Source organism: Falco peregrinus, chromosome 5 (genome assembly GCF_023634155.1).
Source record: "Falco peregrinus isolate bFalPer1 chromosome 5, bFalPer1.pri, whole genome shotgun sequence".
Taxonomy (NCBI): domain Eukaryota; kingdom Metazoa; phylum Chordata; class Aves; order Falconiformes; family Falconidae; genus Falco; species Falco peregrinus.
Genome location: NC_073725.1, coordinates 16,514,271 through 16,534,093, shown reverse-complemented (window position 1 = coordinate 16,534,093; position 19,823 = coordinate 16,514,271). Strand labels below are relative to the sequence as shown.

General features: G+C 45.5%; 1 protein-coding gene across 4 annotated transcripts; it reads left to right on the top strand.

Moving 5' to 3' along the window:
• Positions 1–726: 726 nt before the first annotated feature.
• CX3CR1 (C-X3-C motif chemokine receptor 1) lies at positions 727–12,932 on the top strand. 4 transcript variants are annotated; one of them, XM_027793633.2, is made up of 3 exons: positions 727–949; positions 7,345–7,527; positions 11,277–12,932. In XM_027793633.2, the coding sequence occupies exon 3, from the start codon at positions 11,291–11,293 to the stop codon at positions 12,353–12,355; it is 1,065 nt and encodes a 354-aa protein (XP_027649434.1). In that variant the 5' UTR covers positions 727–949; positions 7,345–7,527; positions 11,277–11,290; the 3' UTR covers positions 12,356–12,932. The 4 variants fall into 4 exon arrangements, with proteins under 4 accessions (XP_027649434.1, XP_055662871.1, XP_027649437.1 ...); XM_055806896.1 differs by lacking the exon at positions 7,345–7,527 and adding an exon at positions 3,356–3,592; XM_027793636.2 differs by lacking the exon at positions 7,345–7,527 and adding an exon at positions 1,894–1,947.
• The last annotated feature ends 6,891 nt before the right edge of the window (positions 12,933–19,823 follow it).

Genomic DNA, 19,823 nt, shown 5'->3' with positions numbered 1-19,823 from the left:
AAAAAAATACTACTAATGCGGTTAAAATTTTTTTGCACATCCATAGTTTCTAGCCCTTTTCCTGGTGGTATGCTCACCCTTCCCCTGCTCCTTTGGGTCCTAAGGCTGGTGGCTTCACCCAGGTGGTGGTGGTGGTGTGGTGTGTTAAGAGCAAGCTGTCAGCACCTCCAGCCCTTCCCTTGGACAAATGCCACGTTCATGGTGATGTTTTGTTCTGCCTCCCTCTAGGATGTGCTTGGGGTCATTTATATATTTTCTAACATGCTTCTATACTTTCTTCTGTCTTCACTGATCTTCAGCCTCATGTTATACCAAATTTACTGTGTACAGTGTCCTTCATGTATGTTAGATACTATTTGTTCTGTCTGTTACCTTTATCGCAGTTTTGCCAGCTCTAGGTCTGTATTTTTTTTAACTGACCTTCAGTGAGTTGTGTATAGCTGTGGAGGTCCCCAGTGCCAGCCTGTGCCCCATCTTTTACCATCTCATTCCTGTACTCCTCTGTGCTGCATCCCACATCCCCACAGCTCAAGGCCCCTGCTATCATACCAGACATATTTCTATACACTGTACCATTGTGTCTGAGTCAATAATATTCGATTCTGTGTAAGACAGGGGGAAACAAATGGGGTGAGAGCTTTTACACGCTGAGTATGAAGCTTCCTCAGGCATTTCTGTCTCCCTGTGCAAATCCTGCTCTCTGTAAGCACTTCTGCCCCACTGAGTGGCTGCATCCTGCTTCACAGTTTCACAAGGCGCCAGAGGGACCAGAGCAGAACACATTAATACTTTGTCAGCTCAGCCCTGAAGCTCAGCCCAGGAAGCTGCCCTGCCAAAGTTCACGTTTCACAGGGTAGGCACAAGCATTAGAGAAGAGGAAATATACATTTAAACCCAAACAGGCTCAGCTTGAAGAAAAAGTTGGTTTTCAACACAGCTATGATTTAAGGTAAGAGACAATTACATTTTACCTACAGTTTGACAGAACAGGATGACAAGAATAGTGTGTCCAGAACTTAAGGAAACTGTTAACTGCTTAGTGCTTGGAACTAAAATTATACTTAATTTGGGTAAAGATGATGTGGGTAATATTTTAAAATTATAAAAGTAGAAAGGGGACTTTGATTATCAATCAAAGTGGATGAGGGCAGAGAAATTTTACTTGGTGACTATTTGTGGCATCTTGTGGCAAGAGAAATATTCACCCTGGCTAGAAGTCCTCAAGGGTAAAGCAAAATGCTGATAGATGACTAGTGTGCAGCATTAACCCAGAAGAACAGACCAAGAAAAGATACAAGCCCTTCTACTTCATTAGAGGTTTTTGTTAGATGTTTGCAGGGATTTCACAACTCATGAGCACTGCTTTGCTTTTAGTTTTGGTCAGTGAACCATTATCAAAAACATCACTGACACTGAAAGATAGACCAATACAGCAAATTTGGTACAGACCATAGAAAGTGTCTGATGCAGAAAAAAACAGCAAAAGATGGCAGAAATTCAAAAAGTGTGAAAACCCAACTATGATCATATTACATAATTTCCCTATGACTCGGCTTTCTATAGGAAAGATGCTGCACAAAGAAGTCTGCTGGTCTGGGTGAGACATTTGGGTAATACAGTGGTGGGCAGCCCCTTAAGTACCTGTATGATATAAACACAGATCCAGAAAAGGTGGTTCCCAAAATCGGGTCTGTTGGGGCAAACCCTGCATGGAGGCAGTGCAGCCGGAGGCAGTGAACTGGGTGACAGGATAAAAGACAGCAACAGCAATGAACTACAAGGGTTCGGGCAGCATAGAAGTCCAAAAGGGAGAGCAGAAGGCTGAAGTTTGACAAAGGACAACACACAGTAGTAAACTACGAGTAAATCACATAGTAAATGTGATCTTCCCAGGAAGGGGCTGGCAACTCCAGAACTTCAATCTCATCTGAACACAGTCAAGAAAGGGTATGTAATATGTGCTGATCTGTAAACCAACAGAGAAGTTTATTTAAGAGATCTCCAATTTCTAGAAAGCCTTCTCAGATTTCTTGAGGATGCCAAGGCAATGTGAGCTTGTTAATAACAAAAAAGGAGGGGCAGGAAGTAAATAGGCACTATGATACAGGTGCTGAGAGGACAGAGTGAATGGTAATCATAAACAAGTACAAACAATGTACATAGCTAAATAATCCATTTCTACTATCCCTTTAACAGAAAATACAAAAGAAATTTGAATTCCACTTAAGAAGGGAAGGTCTGAGAAAAAGAAATACTGAGGAAAAGCATGTAAAACACTGGCAAAATGCTCAGCTGTACATACAACAAAATATACAGTGTCACGAGCAACTGTGCAAGCAGAAGGGGCAAACAGGGCAACTAACAGCCTAGAGGAAATACCTGTGAAACAAATTTTCCGAGAAAATCCTGATCCTGGCAATCACCATGCAGTCAGATGAGACCCCCGAACACCCAGTGCCCTGCAGGCAGCTCTTGGGAGGGCACCTGGTCCCTCCCCAGCTCTGCCACGGCCCCCCTGGCAGCTGAGTTAAAGCGCTCCCCAGGCTCCCTGAGGGCAAAACCAAATACTGCTCTTCAACAGGATTCTCACACCATTTACCTCATTTCCCATCCCCTGGCCAGGCCCTGGGGTCAGGACACTGTGTGGAAACCATCTCAGGTTGCCGAGGCTCTGCAGAGGACCCTTGGATCTGGTCATAGTACTGAGACCACAAAATCATGACCCTCAGGGTCACAGATGAAAATTTCAGGACCATTTCAGTGGGTTTTGAACCTCAATTTTAAGATCCAGGGGAGATGCAGGAATCTGAATCATAGCGTCAGGTCATATTTCCTAAATGTGTAAGTCATTTCTGAAATAGATGTTTAAGGCTCTGACCTCCTTAAGGCCAGATTTCTAAAGGTACTCTGCCAGAGGTTCAGACCATAGCCTTGCAGGATTTTTCAGAAGCCCTCCAGTGCTTAGCTCCCATTCAGAAGAATGATTTGAATCAACAAATGGAAATTGCTGGAAATTCCCCTGACATGACTATCTGCATCTCTACTTCCTTAACAGCCTTGGTCATGCCCTGCTCCTGAGAGTCTACTCCTTGCTCCATTAAGGAGCAGGTGGGACCCCCAGTGTGCAGGCACCAAGTCTCCTGCATCACGCTGTCAGCCTCAGAGGGGCTTTGTCCTCACCAGTTTAAGGAAGGAGCTGACACCACTGAAAGCTTCAGCGTACAGCTTTTGCTATAAATACATCAGCAACCACAGGGGTGAGCTGCCAGGGGCTTGGCAGGGTTTGCCGTGGCCCCAGCAAACCACACACTGCTGCTGTCCCTTCTGCATGGCTCACAGCAAGTCTTCCTGGCAGGGCAACAACACCAGCAAGGGAAGGGTTGTCACGTGGGGCAGGATTCACCCACAGCATCTGGTTTCAGTCCCCTGTGCCCGCTTTGATGTGACGGTAGCACAACCAGTATGAGTGAGGGCACTGGCCTGCCCAGCTGGACCATGCATTTGCGGGGCAAGAGCAAGATCTTGTTCAAAATACCATGGTGGCTGCTCTGAAGCACAGACGGTGAAGACTTCACTGCTGACAAAAACTGTAGTAAGTCCATGTTTTCTTTGTAAATCAGAGTACACCTAATTTTGATGTGATGAGTTACGCTGAAACTTGTGCCCTGGCTACTTGCTGCCCTGCAGTTACCTCCAGGTTTGCATAGAGCATCTTTGAGAAAGCACTTTCCAATGTTATAAAGCCTTAGATGAAGGTGATCCTGGGGATTCTGGACTCCATACTGCCTCTCCTGCCCTCCATGATCCAAGCCTAGTCTTTTCAACTGTATTTTTTTACACAAAACTTTTGGTTTAAATTTTTAGATTTACATGCTGCTCATCTCCAGCTAGTGGTGTCTACTTCTAATTTAGTTTGTGATGTTGATGTAAAAACTGCAGAACTGGTTCAGGGAAAGGGCATTTTTTTTCATCACTTTGACCTAAATGCCTTTGTAAAGGGATCGCAGGCTTCTGCAGTATTCAGGCTTGTATTTATCTTAATCAGCAGTGATTTGATCGGCTTCCATTTCTGGGTCCTTTATTTAGGACACCTTAAATGCCCTAATTTTTTGAAAGCTTCAGCATCATGCTTCTGCTCCTTGAACTCCATCTTGAGCTGGAAAATCCACTAATGAAGCTCCCCAGATCACTACTTGCTTTTAAAAAACTTATCCTCTAAGTCTTGGGGGGAGCCTCCATAAATTAAATGACCCAAATTGACAAGCAATTATTAAGCTTGTTGAACATTGCTGGGCCACAGAAATGGCCCAGCTGATCTGAGAATAAATGACAGAAGGAAGAAGAAACACCAAAGAAAGGAATCTCCTCACCTTAAAGTCATCAGGGAAGGACCGGGGGACCAGGGAGCAAGGATGCATCTGGGGAATTACACCACAGCCACTCGGAAGTGATGGAGGAATCATAAAAGAACTGCTTAGCAGTAGGGAAAACATTCAGGGTTTAACAAAGGCAGTACAGACTGGCTGTTTGGTAACAACATCCCCAAACTCTGCTGCTTTCTTCCTGACTCCCCTTTAATCCAAACCCAGCAGCTGCTCCATGCTCTTCACAGGACTCCACTTCCTTCCAGGGGATCCCATCCCAGGATTTGGGCTAGCTGGTGCCGGTGAAGTACCTGGGGAGAGGACAGTTTAGCTTTTAGCTTTTTCAGTCATTTATTACCAAAACAGAGCCATGGTTGTTAAGAGGAGCGTGCCCCAGTCGCCCGTTTGCTCTGCCTCCCTGCCTGCCAGGGGCTGTAGAGTTTTACCCAGCGCCCCCCAGCTGAGCCTCTCCACTGTGTCTGGCCTAAACCAGTTTCCCAGGCTGATGTCTTCTCTTGATGTGGAGACGCTCAGACATGCAAAAATCTCCATTTCCTAATTGAAGTTTGTTCCAGTCATTAGCCTTTCACTGTTAAAAATGTGTATCTGATTTCTAGCTTGCATGTTTCTGGTTTGAATTTCCACACATTGGTTTATAGTATGACTAATTGCAGTAAATTAGCAAGATTGTTAACATGAGCAAAAGTGAAATCAAGTGTTATCAAAGTATGCCTACAGTATCATGCTCTGCAATGGTAAAGTCTTCCTGCTTTTGTTCCTTCCCGTTTATCACCTCTTTAAACACCCGAGGGTTGCATCAGCTTTTCTTATTGCAACATCTGGCTGGGAGCTCAGTTTCAGAGTCTGCCCGTACCGTACCAGCAGCCAGGGTTCCCAGCAGATGGGCGCCCACTCTTGAGACATGGCCTGTATTGTTTAACTCCCAAGCGTGTCTCTTCGGCTGCATTAAAGTCAATGTGAATCATCCCAAAAGCCCCAGATGACTCAAGATTTGTCTGAATCACTATCCAATTCTCCAAGTCTTTTATCACTTCCCCCTGCCAATCTCCAATCTGCTTTCAGACCAGTGATGAAAATACTGAAGAGTTTTTTGGCTTTCAACTTGTCATTCCCACAGACCTTTTACAAACAATATTCCTAGTGTGGTCCTTCACAGACCTTAGCTTCCTCCATGGATGGCTGCCTTTTGAGATCTGACTGCTAACCAGCCCAAATCTCATTGTAATACTTTGTTGGGCTTGTGTTGCTTTGGGCTGGAGAGATGCGTCAATCAAATAAGCAGGCAGTGCAAGCCAAAGCGCCACCTCTTCTGAGCAGTACCCTTTATCAACCTTGCAATCTCATCAGATGTTCAAACTAAAACTTTTCTTCTGTAAACCCATGCAGACTGGCATCAGCTACGCTCCTCCCTTTACTGTTTAAATTGCATGCTGCCGAGGTTAAAGGTTAGCTTACACGAGCTGTTTCACATTGCTTCCCGCTTTTGAGGGTCGGCATTGTGTCAGCTGCTTCCAGCATCTCTAGAGATGGAATGGGGGGAACATCTCCCCACTTCAGAATTGAATAAAAGACTAAGATTTAAGATTTATAGTAACTGCACCTGCTGGGCTGGGCCTGCTTTTGACCCCCAGTACCTAACATGATCCCTAACAACTGCAGAGACGGCACCCTAAGAATAGAGCCACCCCACTCTGAAAGATAAGCTAAGTGAATCACAGGAACGAGTTGGTTGTAGGACTAAAAACTGGCTGGTGTATAGACCATAAGTCTTAAGTTTTGCTTTAGGTATCATCCAAACTGTGGTTACAGGTGTCCACGGCAGTCTGGCGATTGCACAGTAGCTGCCTGGCACGAGGCTGGTTAAGAGTTTCACCCAGAGTGCTATTAAGACTTGCATCTCTCCTGCTAATTTCCACCCAGTTCTGGTTAATTCCATTAAACGTCTTTTTCGGTGTGTTAGAAGTGCCATCAGCGGCTATGACATTTCATTTGCAGGTACCCGAGGACATCCCTGCAGTCTTGCCAAGAATCACCAGCCAGCAAGATTCAGATGGGTGTAGTCACAAATACGCAAAAGCAATGGCATATGTATTTGGGTAGGGTGGTGGCAGCTCAGATCTAATGGTGAGAAAGGCATATGCACCTGTAGGGTTTCACAGGGATTCCCACAAAGCCTACAGCTTCCCTGGGCCAGCTGAATTGTTGGCTTGCAGCTCCAGACCACTCAGCATGCATGGAAAACTTAATTTGCTTGCATGAGAAAATTGTGTAAGTCAGCCTCACCCAGAAATGCTGACTAAGGTGTGAAGATCTTTCTGAGGGTTAAATACTTTTATCAGCATGTTGTGCAAATCTGAAGTGTGACCCTCTGGCAGAGGTCTGGGTTTGATTTTTATTTTTTTTTTACTTCTTTTCATTCGGTGATGGCAAAGGCATCACAGAGAGGCGAAGTGCTTGCAGACCCCTCTTCTTGGCAGTAAAGCTTGCAATGTTGCACTTGGCTGAAGTGCCAGGGATGATAACTGGGAGGATCAGATGCATAAACAGGATTTAGCTCTTGTGTCACCCAGCCTGATGCTAGTGGTATTCGAAGGCTGAAATGCAATTTCTGTTGCTTAGAGGAGTTTGTGGATCTCTCATAATTTCACTTCCCTATGTATTACACGTACCGCACATGCTGGGAATAGCTGTGCTGAGAAGCAGGGGTTTTGGTCCTGCAGACTACTGTCTTTGAGATAGCAATAAATGTGATTAAGGGCAGAAGTTTGTGGGGAGAAGGGTGTAAAACTGCTGGAGAACTCTGGAGAGAGAGCAAAGCGGTTGAGCAGTTCCATGAGAAGCAGAAGTGAATCTACTATTTCCTGCACTCAGCAAGGGAAAACAGCTAGTGGAGGGACCTCACAGCCCTGCGGTCCTTCTTCAGTGCCCTCTATTGTCTTCAGTTCGCTTTGTCCCTTAGGTGAACATTCATTGTAAGCACAAGAGAGAAAACTGGGTTGAAGCAGACAGTGAGAAGAGCATGTGTTGCGGTGGCCTTTGCGAAGCTGACGGAGAATACCTGGCAGGGAAGGATGGAGGATGGGCAGAGCTAAGTTCCTTCACTTTAGAGTACAATAACATTTCATCATATTATGCATATCTGGTAAGGGCTGGGTTTGGGTTTCCCTTTGGAGTTTGTAGTCCAGCTGTTGAGTAACATCAGCTTAAACTGAGTGAAGTGGTATCAGAGGAGCTAAATATTCAATCAGAACTAAGAGCATTGCATAGGCAGGATGAGAAGCGGTGGGAGGATAAGAGGATGTGGCTGGTGACATATGAAATCCAGGAGCTAGAGAGTGAACAAGCCACAGACTGTGCCAGCAGTTTCAGATGCCAATGTCATTTTGGTAAGTGCAGTTCTTGCTTGCCCCTGGACATGCTATGCAGCATCACACCCTTCCCGTTGGTGTAGGTACCACAGGCATTGCAACCACCCATCCAGGGGCAAAGGAAATAATTTGCTACTGCAGAAATAAATTATCCCTATCAGTGAGCTAGAGGAGATTACCTGATTGAAAAGGTACTTCAGAAAAAATCCCAGCCTGACTGATGCTCCTTTTTACTTCAGAGCACAGCGGTTTGTACAGACATATAGAAACTCTCCAGAGGAACAAGCTGCCTTTCCAGACATGAACTGAGTGAGCGAGCATGGGAAAGACCAGCACAACTAGAGGCTTTCAGAGAAGGGAGTAAACCAATGTGTGCTCCCTCTCTCCAGATCAGGGATTTCACACAGCGCATACAGTCTAGATAAGCACCACTCAGCAGCCCTCTCTGGATGCCTGCGCAGTTAGCAAAGATGCTAATGGGATATGAGCAGGCATCAATCATTTTTTTCCTCTGTGGATGATGGGAATTCTGCCTGTCACACCAAGAAAGACATATCAGAAACAGGAGCTTACAGGGCAGAGAAGCTGGGGCACTTTGCAGAGACATCATGGACTCTGTCCAGCTTTGTCAGTCATGAAGTTAAGGATGCAACTTCAGGAGGTCTCTTGTCCAAACTCATGCTCAGAGGAAGGCCAACCAACTTTCAAGTATCTCCATGGACGGAGATCCCACAACCTCCCTGAAGCCCTGTCCTGGTGTCTGACCACCCTCACAGTGACTTTTTTTTCCATACAATGAGTAACAATTTCCCACGGCCATTGCCTTATTCCTCTGAGGAAAGTCATCTGCTTCACCTTTACACCTTCTCACTAGATGCCCCTTGAGATGTCTCTTGTTGAGGCTGATCAAACCCAGTTCTCAGCATCTTTGCACACAGCAGGTGCTCCAGCCCCAGTCATTGTGGTAGCCCTCAGCTACCACACAGCAGTGCATTGGTGAAGAACCAGCTGTGGAGCACATCAGCTCACAGTCAGACAGAGGTCCTGGTACTGTGCAGATGGGTGCAGTAACAGCTCAGTGGCAAGGATCTGGGTGGGCAGTGTAGTGACTCATATTCAGCGCAAGAGACTTGATGTATCATGACCCTTCTTTTCATTTTTAAGGCACCTGCTGCTTACATTTTGTATCAGAGAGGAGAAAGAAAACGTCAGGATGGGAAGACAGAAAATGGCAGGCTATGGGGATTAGTACGATGTCTCCTGCTTATTTCTGTATTCCTCAACAGGGTAGATACAGTAAAGAGATGAGGAACCAGTCACATATCTCTGTAGGCAACTCCAGTTATCTCATCAGTAGAAAATCAGTATCTTGTTTGCAACCACTGTCAGCTTCTGCCCCAGCACCTTGCCATTTCCTATTCGTCCGCTTTAATTTTGCTGGTGTCAGATACCCTGTCTCCAGAAGCTGGAGGATTAAACCGGGCTGGAAGCAAGGGGCTGCACAGATTCTGCAGGCAGTCTCAGCTCCCAGTTCAAGTGGAAAGGCACTGCAAGAGCTGCTCAGCCCATGCGTGTGCCCACCTGCAGCAAACAGCCTTCCCCGTGCTGTGCCCATGCCTTGGAACTACCAGCACTGAGCTGGTCTTCTTCTAGACCTTCTTCTAGCCCACTTTTCCTGTGCAAAACCACAGACTGTTTTCTAATGACTGTGGGCACTTTTTATTTAAATGTTTTGGGGGCAACTAGGCTTTGAACGTTCAGAACAAGAAGGTATTTTAAAACAGAGAGCCTGCATTTCCAACTAGCACACAAAAACCCAACTCTTTGAGAAATGACTACAAAATAAGAGGGCAGAACTTCATGGCCCACACCACAAACAGCACTGAAGCAATAAGGCATTAGGAGAAAATGTCAATATGATCACGGTAGCCACCTATGGAGGAGTTTATTGTAGTTACCACTACGTCATATGAAACTTCTTGGGTAAGGACTGACTCACACCTCAGGACATCTTTATTTCATGCTTACTCTTGCAAGGCTTATTTTAAACAGAGTCTATACAAACTATTGCCATCAGTGAAACGCTGACATGTAGGCTGGGATTCCAACCACTCCACTCTGAGAGTCAGGAGTGGGAATAGCTATATATCACTGGCATCTACCACTGAGTAGTGTGCCCATGCTCTCCTTCTAGTCAAAAGGAGTTTCATCAACGTGGTCAGCAGAGTCTAGAAAGCAGTCTGTCTTGTCTTAAAGCAGATTTGGCCTGCCCTGCGCCAGCTCAGTTGCATTGCTCTTCATTGGCTCTATTGACTACATGTCCCACTAACACGAGATGCAAACATCTGTGTTAGAGACAGCCAAGACCCTTCTTTAGAGTCAGCGGGGGCTCCTGTATGAAGATTGTGACACTGTGACCAAGGGGTAGTGATTATTTGCAGTTTTATTATCACTGACCTTTCCTTTCAGTCTCAGCTTTAACAGGTTAGTTTGGACATGTCATCTCCCTGGGCTTCCGCACAGCCTGTCACACTCAATTTCCTTCATTTCCTACAGTGAGAGCAAGTAACAGATACTTACAAGCTCTTTACCCCAACCAGGGAGCAGACTGAATGCAGTAACACCTGCAACCCCTCTAGGATTTTTAGTTCCCTGCAAATGGAAATCTTTGTGGAGACTTGAATGCCACATCCTAAGGAAGTGTGGATAAACTGATGGGTACCCCGAGTTATTCGATGTGCAGACCAGTGAGCCCAGAGGTCACACACCTGCACCCCACACTCTCTTTGGATGCAGCCTCCAAGCTAGCAAGCCCAGGCTCCAACCTGACTGCCTCACAGCCAAGGCAGGAGCAGTCACGAGACACTTTGGTGCTTGAGGAAAAGGGTCAGTATAGTTTCCCTCTTCTTTTGACCTTAGCGATTAAAAAAACCCCACAAAACACCTCATCAAAGATATGCTTGCTCCCAGAGGATGTCCCACTGTAGACTTTGCTCCTTCCATGTCAGCAAGCATCAGCTCAGACCTGGTCAAACTGGGCGTCTTACTACACTTCCAGCCTGGGGTTAAGGTGTGGGGCCAGGCTGGGCTCTTGGTGGTGTTGACAGGCACCACACACTGATCAGCAGTGACACGTGAGGTATCGTTTCCTGCCCAGCACTGCCCAGCAGACTGGGGGAACGCCTGCATTTCTCACATTGCGACGCACCACCTGCAGAGCTCAGGCAATGTTGGCTTGCTGCCGCTTCTGCTGCCCCTCTGATAAGCTTATGCAACTGCCCTTGAAATTCTCATTTATTTGTTCTTATCCTAAAGAGCTAACATACAGTGACGTACATGTAACGGCAGAGTCTGGGCTTTTGTTAGTAACTGCCATCACCGCTGCAGTAATACAGCTTTCACTAACCCAAACAGCGACAAAACCCCAAAGTGTGTGTTAGTGAGGTCTCTCAGTATTTGACCATAGCAGATACTGGATGTCTCTCTAACATTATTCTCTTTTCCCTTTTCATGTTGTCTTTAGCCAGGAAGTTCAGCATGACGGAAGCATTCACAGAAACGACAGCTGAATATGCTTATGACGAACATGCTTTTTCCTGCAATAAGACTGACATCCAAGAATTTGGGAAAATATTTCTGCCAATATTTTACATTGCAGTGTTTGCTCTTGGCCTCACAGGCAATCTAATGGTGCTTTTTGCCATTGTGAAAAAAGGCAGTAAAAAAAGCATCACTGACATGTATCTCCTGAACTTGGCTATCTCAGACCTTCTCTTTGTGGTCTCCCTCCCCTTCTGGGCTTCCAACACAGTGCGTGGATGGACCCTCGGGACTATTTCATGCACAGCTATTTCCTCGCTGTATTACATTGGTTTCTTTGGGGGCATGTTCTTTATCACTGTTATCAGTATCGACAGATACTTGGCCATTGTCCGGGCAACATATTCTCTGAAATCCAGAACAGTGAAACACGGCTTTCTTATAACCTGCGGAGTATGGGCAATAGCGGTTTTATTTTCAGTGCCACATTTTGTGTTCTCCCAGCTGGTAGAAAATGACTGCATGTCTGTCTTCCCCCAGGAGCTGGAGAACATCTGGCCGGTGTTCTGCAATGTGGAGCTGAACACCATTGGCTTTTTCATCCCAGTCTGTATAATATGCTATTGCTACTGTGGGATCATCAAAACCCTGCTGTCCTGCAAAAATCAGAAAAAAACACGAGCCATAAAACTGGTCTTGGCTGTGGTAGTCGTGTTTTTTCTGTTTTGGTCCCCCTACAATGTACTGATTTTTCTCGAGACTTTAAAGCACTATGAGTTATTCACAAGTTGTGATCAAATTAAATCACTGGACTACGCAATGCATCTGACCGAAACCATTGCATTCAGTCACTGTTGTCTCAATCCTCTTATCTACGCTTTTGCTGGGGAAAAATTCAGGAAATACCTTCACCATATCTGCTTAAAGTATTGTCCATTCCTGTGTTTCTGTGGTCCCTGCAGTCACTACCAGGTCACCTCTTCAGCTAGCTACACAGAAAGCGTCATGCACAGCAACATGACCCTGAACACCAGTGACCAGGATGGCTCTGTCTTCGTCTAAAAGGCTCTGTGAAGAAGAAATGTATGTAAATATGACTTCTGTGAGGCTAGCCACCACCAAGATTGCCATTGCCCACATGAAGAGACTTAACGGCTGCACTGAGTTACTGACATGCCTCTTGTTAAGCATAAGGTATTCTGAAATGGTAAAGATTTTTAAAATAAAAGCAGTACAGTATGTCAGGGCTGGATGCAGAATTGAATCAAGAGGGAAGAAGAGGGAAAGTAGAAGCAAAAGCAGTGCTCTGTGCCTAGAACAGGAGATGGAGAAGAATTTAAGGACAGAGAAGTCATTAAAGTTTCATCATTGAAACTTGTGTGTGTGTCAGTGTATGCACACGTAGTACAAATGTACATAGACATAAACTCATTTTTTAAGGGAAGAGAGATCTCTAACGAATGGTAGCTGACTTTGCAAAGGGCAATATTTTTGATAGTAAAAGGGTATATTTTTGATGCTATATATCAGCCCTATGGAAGTGATTTGGGGGTTACTGATGGCAACAAATGTTTTACTTGTGCTTTCGAACCTAATAAAATCCTACTGTTAATAAAAAAGATTGTCATTTAAAAAAATATTTCTGAATATGTGTTTAGTGCCAACAGTGCACTCAGTGTTTACAGCATACAAAAATCAGAGCAAGGACCATCCTTAAAGATTTGGGACCTGACTTGGAGCTGACCCAAGCCAGTAGGTGTATCTCCTGATTTCCACGGGCTGTGGCCTGAGCTAAAGGCCCGAGTTTGGTGGAGCCCTTCACGCAGTACATCCCCATGCGCACTGCTGAGCGAGGGGCTGCCAGCTCCATCAACAGACACCAGCACACACTTGGGACAATGGGAACGGGAGATACAGGTTTGGGTATCCCCGTGCTTGGTCTAAATATGGCACAACCAAGCTGGGAATTCCTTGCAGAGCATGGTAAGTATGTGATTCACACCTGTGCTCTGCTTGCTACACTTTGTAAACACCAACTGTATCCACACCATCATAGACAATGGCTTTTGGGACAAAATAACCACTTGCCCATGCTGCTTAACGCAACCCTTCCCAACCTTTGTGGCCTCCCCTACCACAGCGGATTTCATCAGGGAAACCTGTAGGTGTACCGATATTTAACGTGCCCTGGAGGACACATTTACCATGTGCACTCCACAGCCTCCAAATAGCCTTTTTACTCTTGCAATGACAACGCACTGTGGGTGGAAAACATCAGACAATTGAGTCACTCCCCAGGGCCCTCCCTGGGAAGTTCCTGCCATCATCTGCTGCAAGAGCAAAAGATATTTTTGTTGGCACTGTGGATGACAGTTAGGTGAATGGAAAAAGGACTGTTGCCATCTATGAAGCTGAGATCAGCTTACAAGGGAAAAACAAGGACCAATCTTACAAAACTACTCCACGCCAGTGGGACCCTATTTCTATGCATTGATGGAACTGGCAATATGTCAAAACTGAAGAAGCACTCTCACTTTCCAACTAACACAGAAGAGTTGTTCTAGAGTATCAGTGGGAGGAGTAGGCCCTTTCTTTGTGGACCTTAGTACCCCCTTGTTTCTAAGAAAGCCTGGAGGAGAGCCCCTCCATTGAGCAGTTTTCCATATGCAATAATTCCACAAATACTAAATATTCCATTTTTTGCTGCTGAACATTCAGCACAATTTACAGTATAATAGCCTTTTCATAAAATGGCTTGTATTTGGGTATAAATATATTCTATATTCTCAACTTTTAAAATTTCAGCTATAAGTGGACTTCCAGACTCTAAATACCTAAGTTTAAGTGTAGTATGTGTCACTCAAAATTAAATTACTTTTCAAAATTCAGTCTGCCTAAGCAAGTGAGATAAGACAGCTCGCTTTGTCCCCACCCCCAAGCAAGTGGTATTTTTAAGAAATGGTGTTTTTACAATGTTTTTTTAAAGAAATGCTAAGATGTGCAGAAAGAAAGAGGAAGATACGGTGAGACTAAACAAGAAGTCATCTGCATGAAACTGGTCTGAAGAGGGTGGATTGCCAGGCTGAGCAATGTAATCTCACTTGGTTCATTTAACTTCCCTTTTATTTTTCAGATAATGGTGCAATACTGAGTAGGGAAGAGTAAAAGATGCTTTTAAATATAACCCATGTGCTGTCTCCAGAATGAAAGGTGCAAGCCCAGAGCCTTCTGTCAGCTTTCTAGGAAAAAAGAGCATTTTCCTGCCTACCTCAGTGGTTTCCCAGGAACCCTACCCATCACCAGCACAGTGCATCACAGCACACACCCCTTCCAGATGCGTCTCCCTCTGGCAGTGCAGACTTGCTACTGTGAGTCAAACTGCCTTAACAGGCCTGTGTCCTCTGCAAGCTGAAATGTGTGAAACTGCACCTGCAAAAATCCGTCACTTCCACAGGTCAAGGGCCCCTCCTGACAACCTGCACTTTTTCTGTCTTCTTTGCCACACTGTGCAATGGAAGACTTCAAGGTTTGTCAGCATAATATTTTCAGTGTTTATGCCACGAATTTGCAAGTTATTACATAGAATTTGCTATTTATGTGCAAGGTCTTATTGCTCAATATTTGAGCATTTGTACGAAATTAAAAGCTTCAGGCGTTTCTAGGCATGGGGCTCCGTAACAAATGGCTAGTTTATGCAGATGCCTCCTCATAGCAGAAGTGGTAAATCTTTGAAAACCAAAATCAACATTTTTGTTTTGTTTTGCATTAGCAGGAAGAATTTTGTTGCAATTGTCCTTAAAAAACTTCAGCCTCCATGAAACATACAGTGCTCTGAGGACAACTGGTAACAAACTTTACCAAGACTGGGTTCAACTGCAGCTGAGACAGGCATTGCTGCTCTTCACTGTACTGCACCATGTCAGCATGCATGGAGAGCTGCAGCCCCGCAGCTTCTGCCCACTCCATGCCTCTGTTGTGACTTGTGACACCTAATATTGTGTAGCTTCCTGGGTTTCTGCTGATTTTATACATTACACTCCTTGAGGTATCCTTTGCCTGACTGAAAGCCCACTGATGTCTCTTTAAGTCCCTCCACTGGACTTTCAGTTAATCATAGCCTTTATCTGAAGATACTACTTCTCTTTCAAAACCTCTGCAGCAGGAAACTGGTGCTTTCTAACTGCCCAGCTAGTTTACAACATACGCTTTTCTATGTACAGCAGTAATAATGCATACATCCTTAGCCTGGATCAACACATCCCTGAGGACCAGCAACATCCAGTCCCTACCCATTACACCTAAGAAAGTAAATCAGTCTCTCAGCATGGGATAAAACCTTTTCTTCTGCCATAAATTAAGGACAGACTCTTGCTAACATGAAAATGCACGCGCACGCATGCATGCATACACACACACACTCTCTCTCTCTCTCTCTCTTGTTAAATCTATCTATTGAATAGTACTTGGTTGTGAAAAAAGGAGGTCAAGAGATCTCTGGGTTTGGTGGGGGGACTGGGCTTTGGGGTTTTCAGAGGTGGTGAGCTATCTTTGCATCTTGTTTTTTCATCATGAAACCTTTTTTCCTGTTTGAGAATCACTCTGACACTTAACATAAATCTTTTCCCAGCTGGGCTATGTTTTGAGGAACTAATAAAACCTGAATCCAAATTTTCTCTGCAGGCTCACTACTATATTTCATGTTCAATTTATAAATAGAATGAACAAGACACATATTTAGCCAAACTGCTTGTAGTGAGATACGTGGAAATCAGTATCTTTTTTAGGTGCTACAGCAAATCCCTCTCATTCAAATATCACATCACAGTCCCAAAATCATAGAATTGATGTTTCTTCATTTTTAAGTTGAGCATGGTCACTTTGAATTCTTTTCATTGACTCTTGTAGTTTTTAACTTGTACAGAAAATTTAGAAATGCAGCCAGTCAGAGCATCATATTGACCTAGGAAATCGCTCAGTGGTGAAAGCCACCATTTTCACTAGTGGCATCAGAAGGAGTCACTACCCACGTATTTCCTTTGGGTTTAGAATTTGGTGGGAGTGGATCTGAAGTCCTGGTCCAGGGTAGTTCAAAGTTTTAAGGCTGCATTTCACAGAGAACTACTTATAAACACACTGGGTACGGGTTCAGTCCTGTCATTTTCATTTTGTCTCTACCACCTTTGCAAGTCCCTCACTGAGATCTCATAGGTAATACAAAAGTGTTGTCCTAGAAGGACACCCTGTTGTCAATGAGGGGACAAGACCCAACCGTGCAAGTCCCACATCCTGCTTTCACTAAAAAACAGAGGAGAGTTTTCCAAATAAAATCTTACTTATAAGCTTTATTCTCCCCACATCTGAATTCTAGAAGTTGCACTAATTCTACCCACCGCTGCTTTTGCAGCTCCTAGCAGGTAGCAATTTTCCTCTGTAGCTACGGCCCAAGCATAGCGCAGTGCTTTGCCAATGGCCATTTACACACCACTTCTAAAATGGCTACGTTTTAGTAGTGAATTAAATATTTTCTGTGTTAAGGACTTACCCAGTCCTGCTCAAAGATTTACTGTTTGCGCTTCAGCTTCTTAACTCTGTAAGACATCAGGAACTCTAACGAAAACCTGTGAATTCCAGAGTTCCTATTTGGAAATTTAAATCTGGTAATTGAAGATAAAATTGAGAACAATTTGTAAGTATTAAAGGATGGTTTTTGACACTTGTCACATACATACAGCTTCTGTTGAAGCTGGTAATAATTCTGTTGCCATTGTTAATAAGAACTTCCTAATTCAATCGCTAACTACTGCAAGAGCTTGGTTTTCAACATATACACACCCAAACCTCAAGCCCTGGGTTTTGCAGTGTCAGTGTTGACACATTGGTTTCAACGCAGAAAAGAATACACACCAACTGTTTCTGTATAATTACGTTTGTTACACTAATATTCAATACACAAATGTCTGTAGTTAATATGTTGCATTTGTCATTCCCCTTCTAAAAGAAATACTGTAAAATAGCTCCCATTGGACATGGGGGAAATGGTTTGCTTGTGAAGAACAGTTTGCATTTACCAAACTTCCAAGTGTGAGCACATTAACTTTATATCGCTGAAGGCAGAGGTTAGTGAATGGGACAGAGAATGCAAGCAAAGACTCTGCCACAGCTTTTTCACTATACAGGGTATATTATCTACTTACCAACTGAAGCTGTAACTAGGACAGTCTGTTCTCCGCCCCACTCAGATTTTAAGTCTCTGATAAGTTATACTCATTTGTCACTGCTCCATATTCAGCTGCAGCCCAACAGTTCAGCTGTATATAGGTCCATATGCTGGGATAATGCAGACAACAGAAAGAAGCTGCATTTCTCCCACAAGAAGTTTGCATGTAGCCCATAAATGTTGCAATTGCTACATTAAAGTTAAACCCAGCAGCATATGTAGTGGATTTGCATGGCAAGGTTTTGGTAGCAATGGGCTCCAGGGGTGGCTTCTGTGAGACAATGCCAGAAGCTACCCCCACATCCACAGAGCCAGTGCCAGCTGCTCCAAGGTGGACCCACCGCTGGCCAAAGCTGAGCCCAGCAGTGACAGTGGTAGTGCCTCTGAGATAACATATTTAAGAAGCGGGGTCGGGGAATCTGTGAAAAAAAACCTGCAGCTGTGTAAAAGGAGTGAGAATGCATGAGAGCAGCATCCTTGCAGACCCCCAGGTCAGTGCAGGGGGCGGCAGGAGGGGCTCCAGGTGCCAGAGCAGAGGTTCCCCTGCAGCCCGTGGTGAAGCCCATGGTGAGGCAGGCTGTCCCCCTGCAGCCCATGGAGGTCCATGGCGGAGCAGGTATCCACCTGCAGCCCGTGGAGGAACCCATGATAGAACAGGGGCATGCCCAAAGGGGGCTGTGATCTGTGCAAAGCCTGTGCTGCAGCAGGCTCCTGGCAGGACCTGTGGAGAGAGGAGCCCAGGCTGGAGCAGGGTTGCTGGCCGGGCTTGTGACCTGTGGGGGACCCACGCTGGAGCAGCCTGCGCCTGAGGGGCTGCACCCCGTGGGAGGGACCCACGCTGGAGCAGGGGAAGAGTGTGAGGAGGAAGAAGTGGCAGAAACAACATGTGTTGTAACCTCCATTCCTGGTCCTCCATTCCCGGTCCCCCTGTGCCACTTGGGGGGAGGAGGTAGAGAAATCAGGAATTAAGTTAAGCCCAGGAAGAAGAGAGGGGTGGGGGGAAAGTGGTTTTTTTTGTCATTTTGATAGTAATAAATTAAGCTAACTTTCCCCAAGTCAAGTCTGTTTTGCCTGTGACTGTAACTGCTGAGTGATCTCCCTGTCCTTATCTTGACCCACAAGACTTTCGTTATATTTTTTCTCCCCTGTCCATTGAGGAGGAGAGTGATAGGGCAGCTTTGGTGGGCACCAGCCCACCACACTATGTCACAAAGAAACAGCAGCACAGTTTGCAATGGCCATGATTTGCAGGGCACATTCAAAGACAATGAGGAAGCTGAGGAAGCAGAACAGTAGCTCGTTCTACACATCTGCTGACAAGACAGTTCCCTCTAGTGCCAGACATGTGCTGCTATCTCTATGTGCAATTTCCTACACACTTAACCAGCACAGTTCCTTACATGTAAGGACTGCTTGAAACTCTGAGCTGCAGCTTCAATTATTTTTCCAGGTTCTAACCAGGTAGGAGCAAACTAGAAGGACATGGTATGTCTAAAAGGCACCTGGAGCAGGTTGTTGCACCACTCTTGTCCCCAGCCCACTGACATCTCGTTTGTCCAGAGCAATTGCTGAGCAATATAGACCCTAACTTGGCTATAGCAGGAGCACACAGCAACAGGGAGCATTTCCCACTGGGAGGGCCTCAAGCATTAGTGCTAATGGCCTAAAAACACTCAGGGGTAGGGAACTGGCTAAGCATGCACAGGAATTGCTCTTCCAGCCCTTCCTAGGGACATCTCCCTAGGACATCTCTAGGGACATGACGGAAAGACAGGCCAGGTAGACGAGAGAGCAGTGGATGTTGTCTACTTGACCTCAGCAAGGCTTCTGACATTATCTCCCATAACATCCTCATAGGTAAGCTCAGAAGTGCGGGTTAGATGAGCGGACAACGAGGTGGACTGAGAGCTGGCTGATGGCAGAGCTCAGAGGGTTGTGATCAATGGCACGGAGTCCAGCTGGGGGCCTGTAGCTAGTGGTGTTCCCCAGGGGTCAGTACTGGGTCCAGTCCTGGTCAACTTGACTCATCAGTGACCTGGATGAAGGGATGGAGTGTGCCCTCAGCAAGTTTGCGGGTGATACAGAACTGGGAGGAGGGGCTGATTCACCAGAGGCTGCGCTGCCATTCAGTGAGACCTGGACAGGCTGGAGCTGGGTGGAGAAGAAGCTAATGAAGATCAATAAAGGCAAATGTAGGGTCCTGCACCTGGGGAGGAACAAGCCCACACATCAGTGCAGGCTGGGACAGACTTGCCAGAGGGCAGCCCTGCAGAGAAGGACCTGGGAGTGCTGGTGGATGGCAAGTTGCCCATG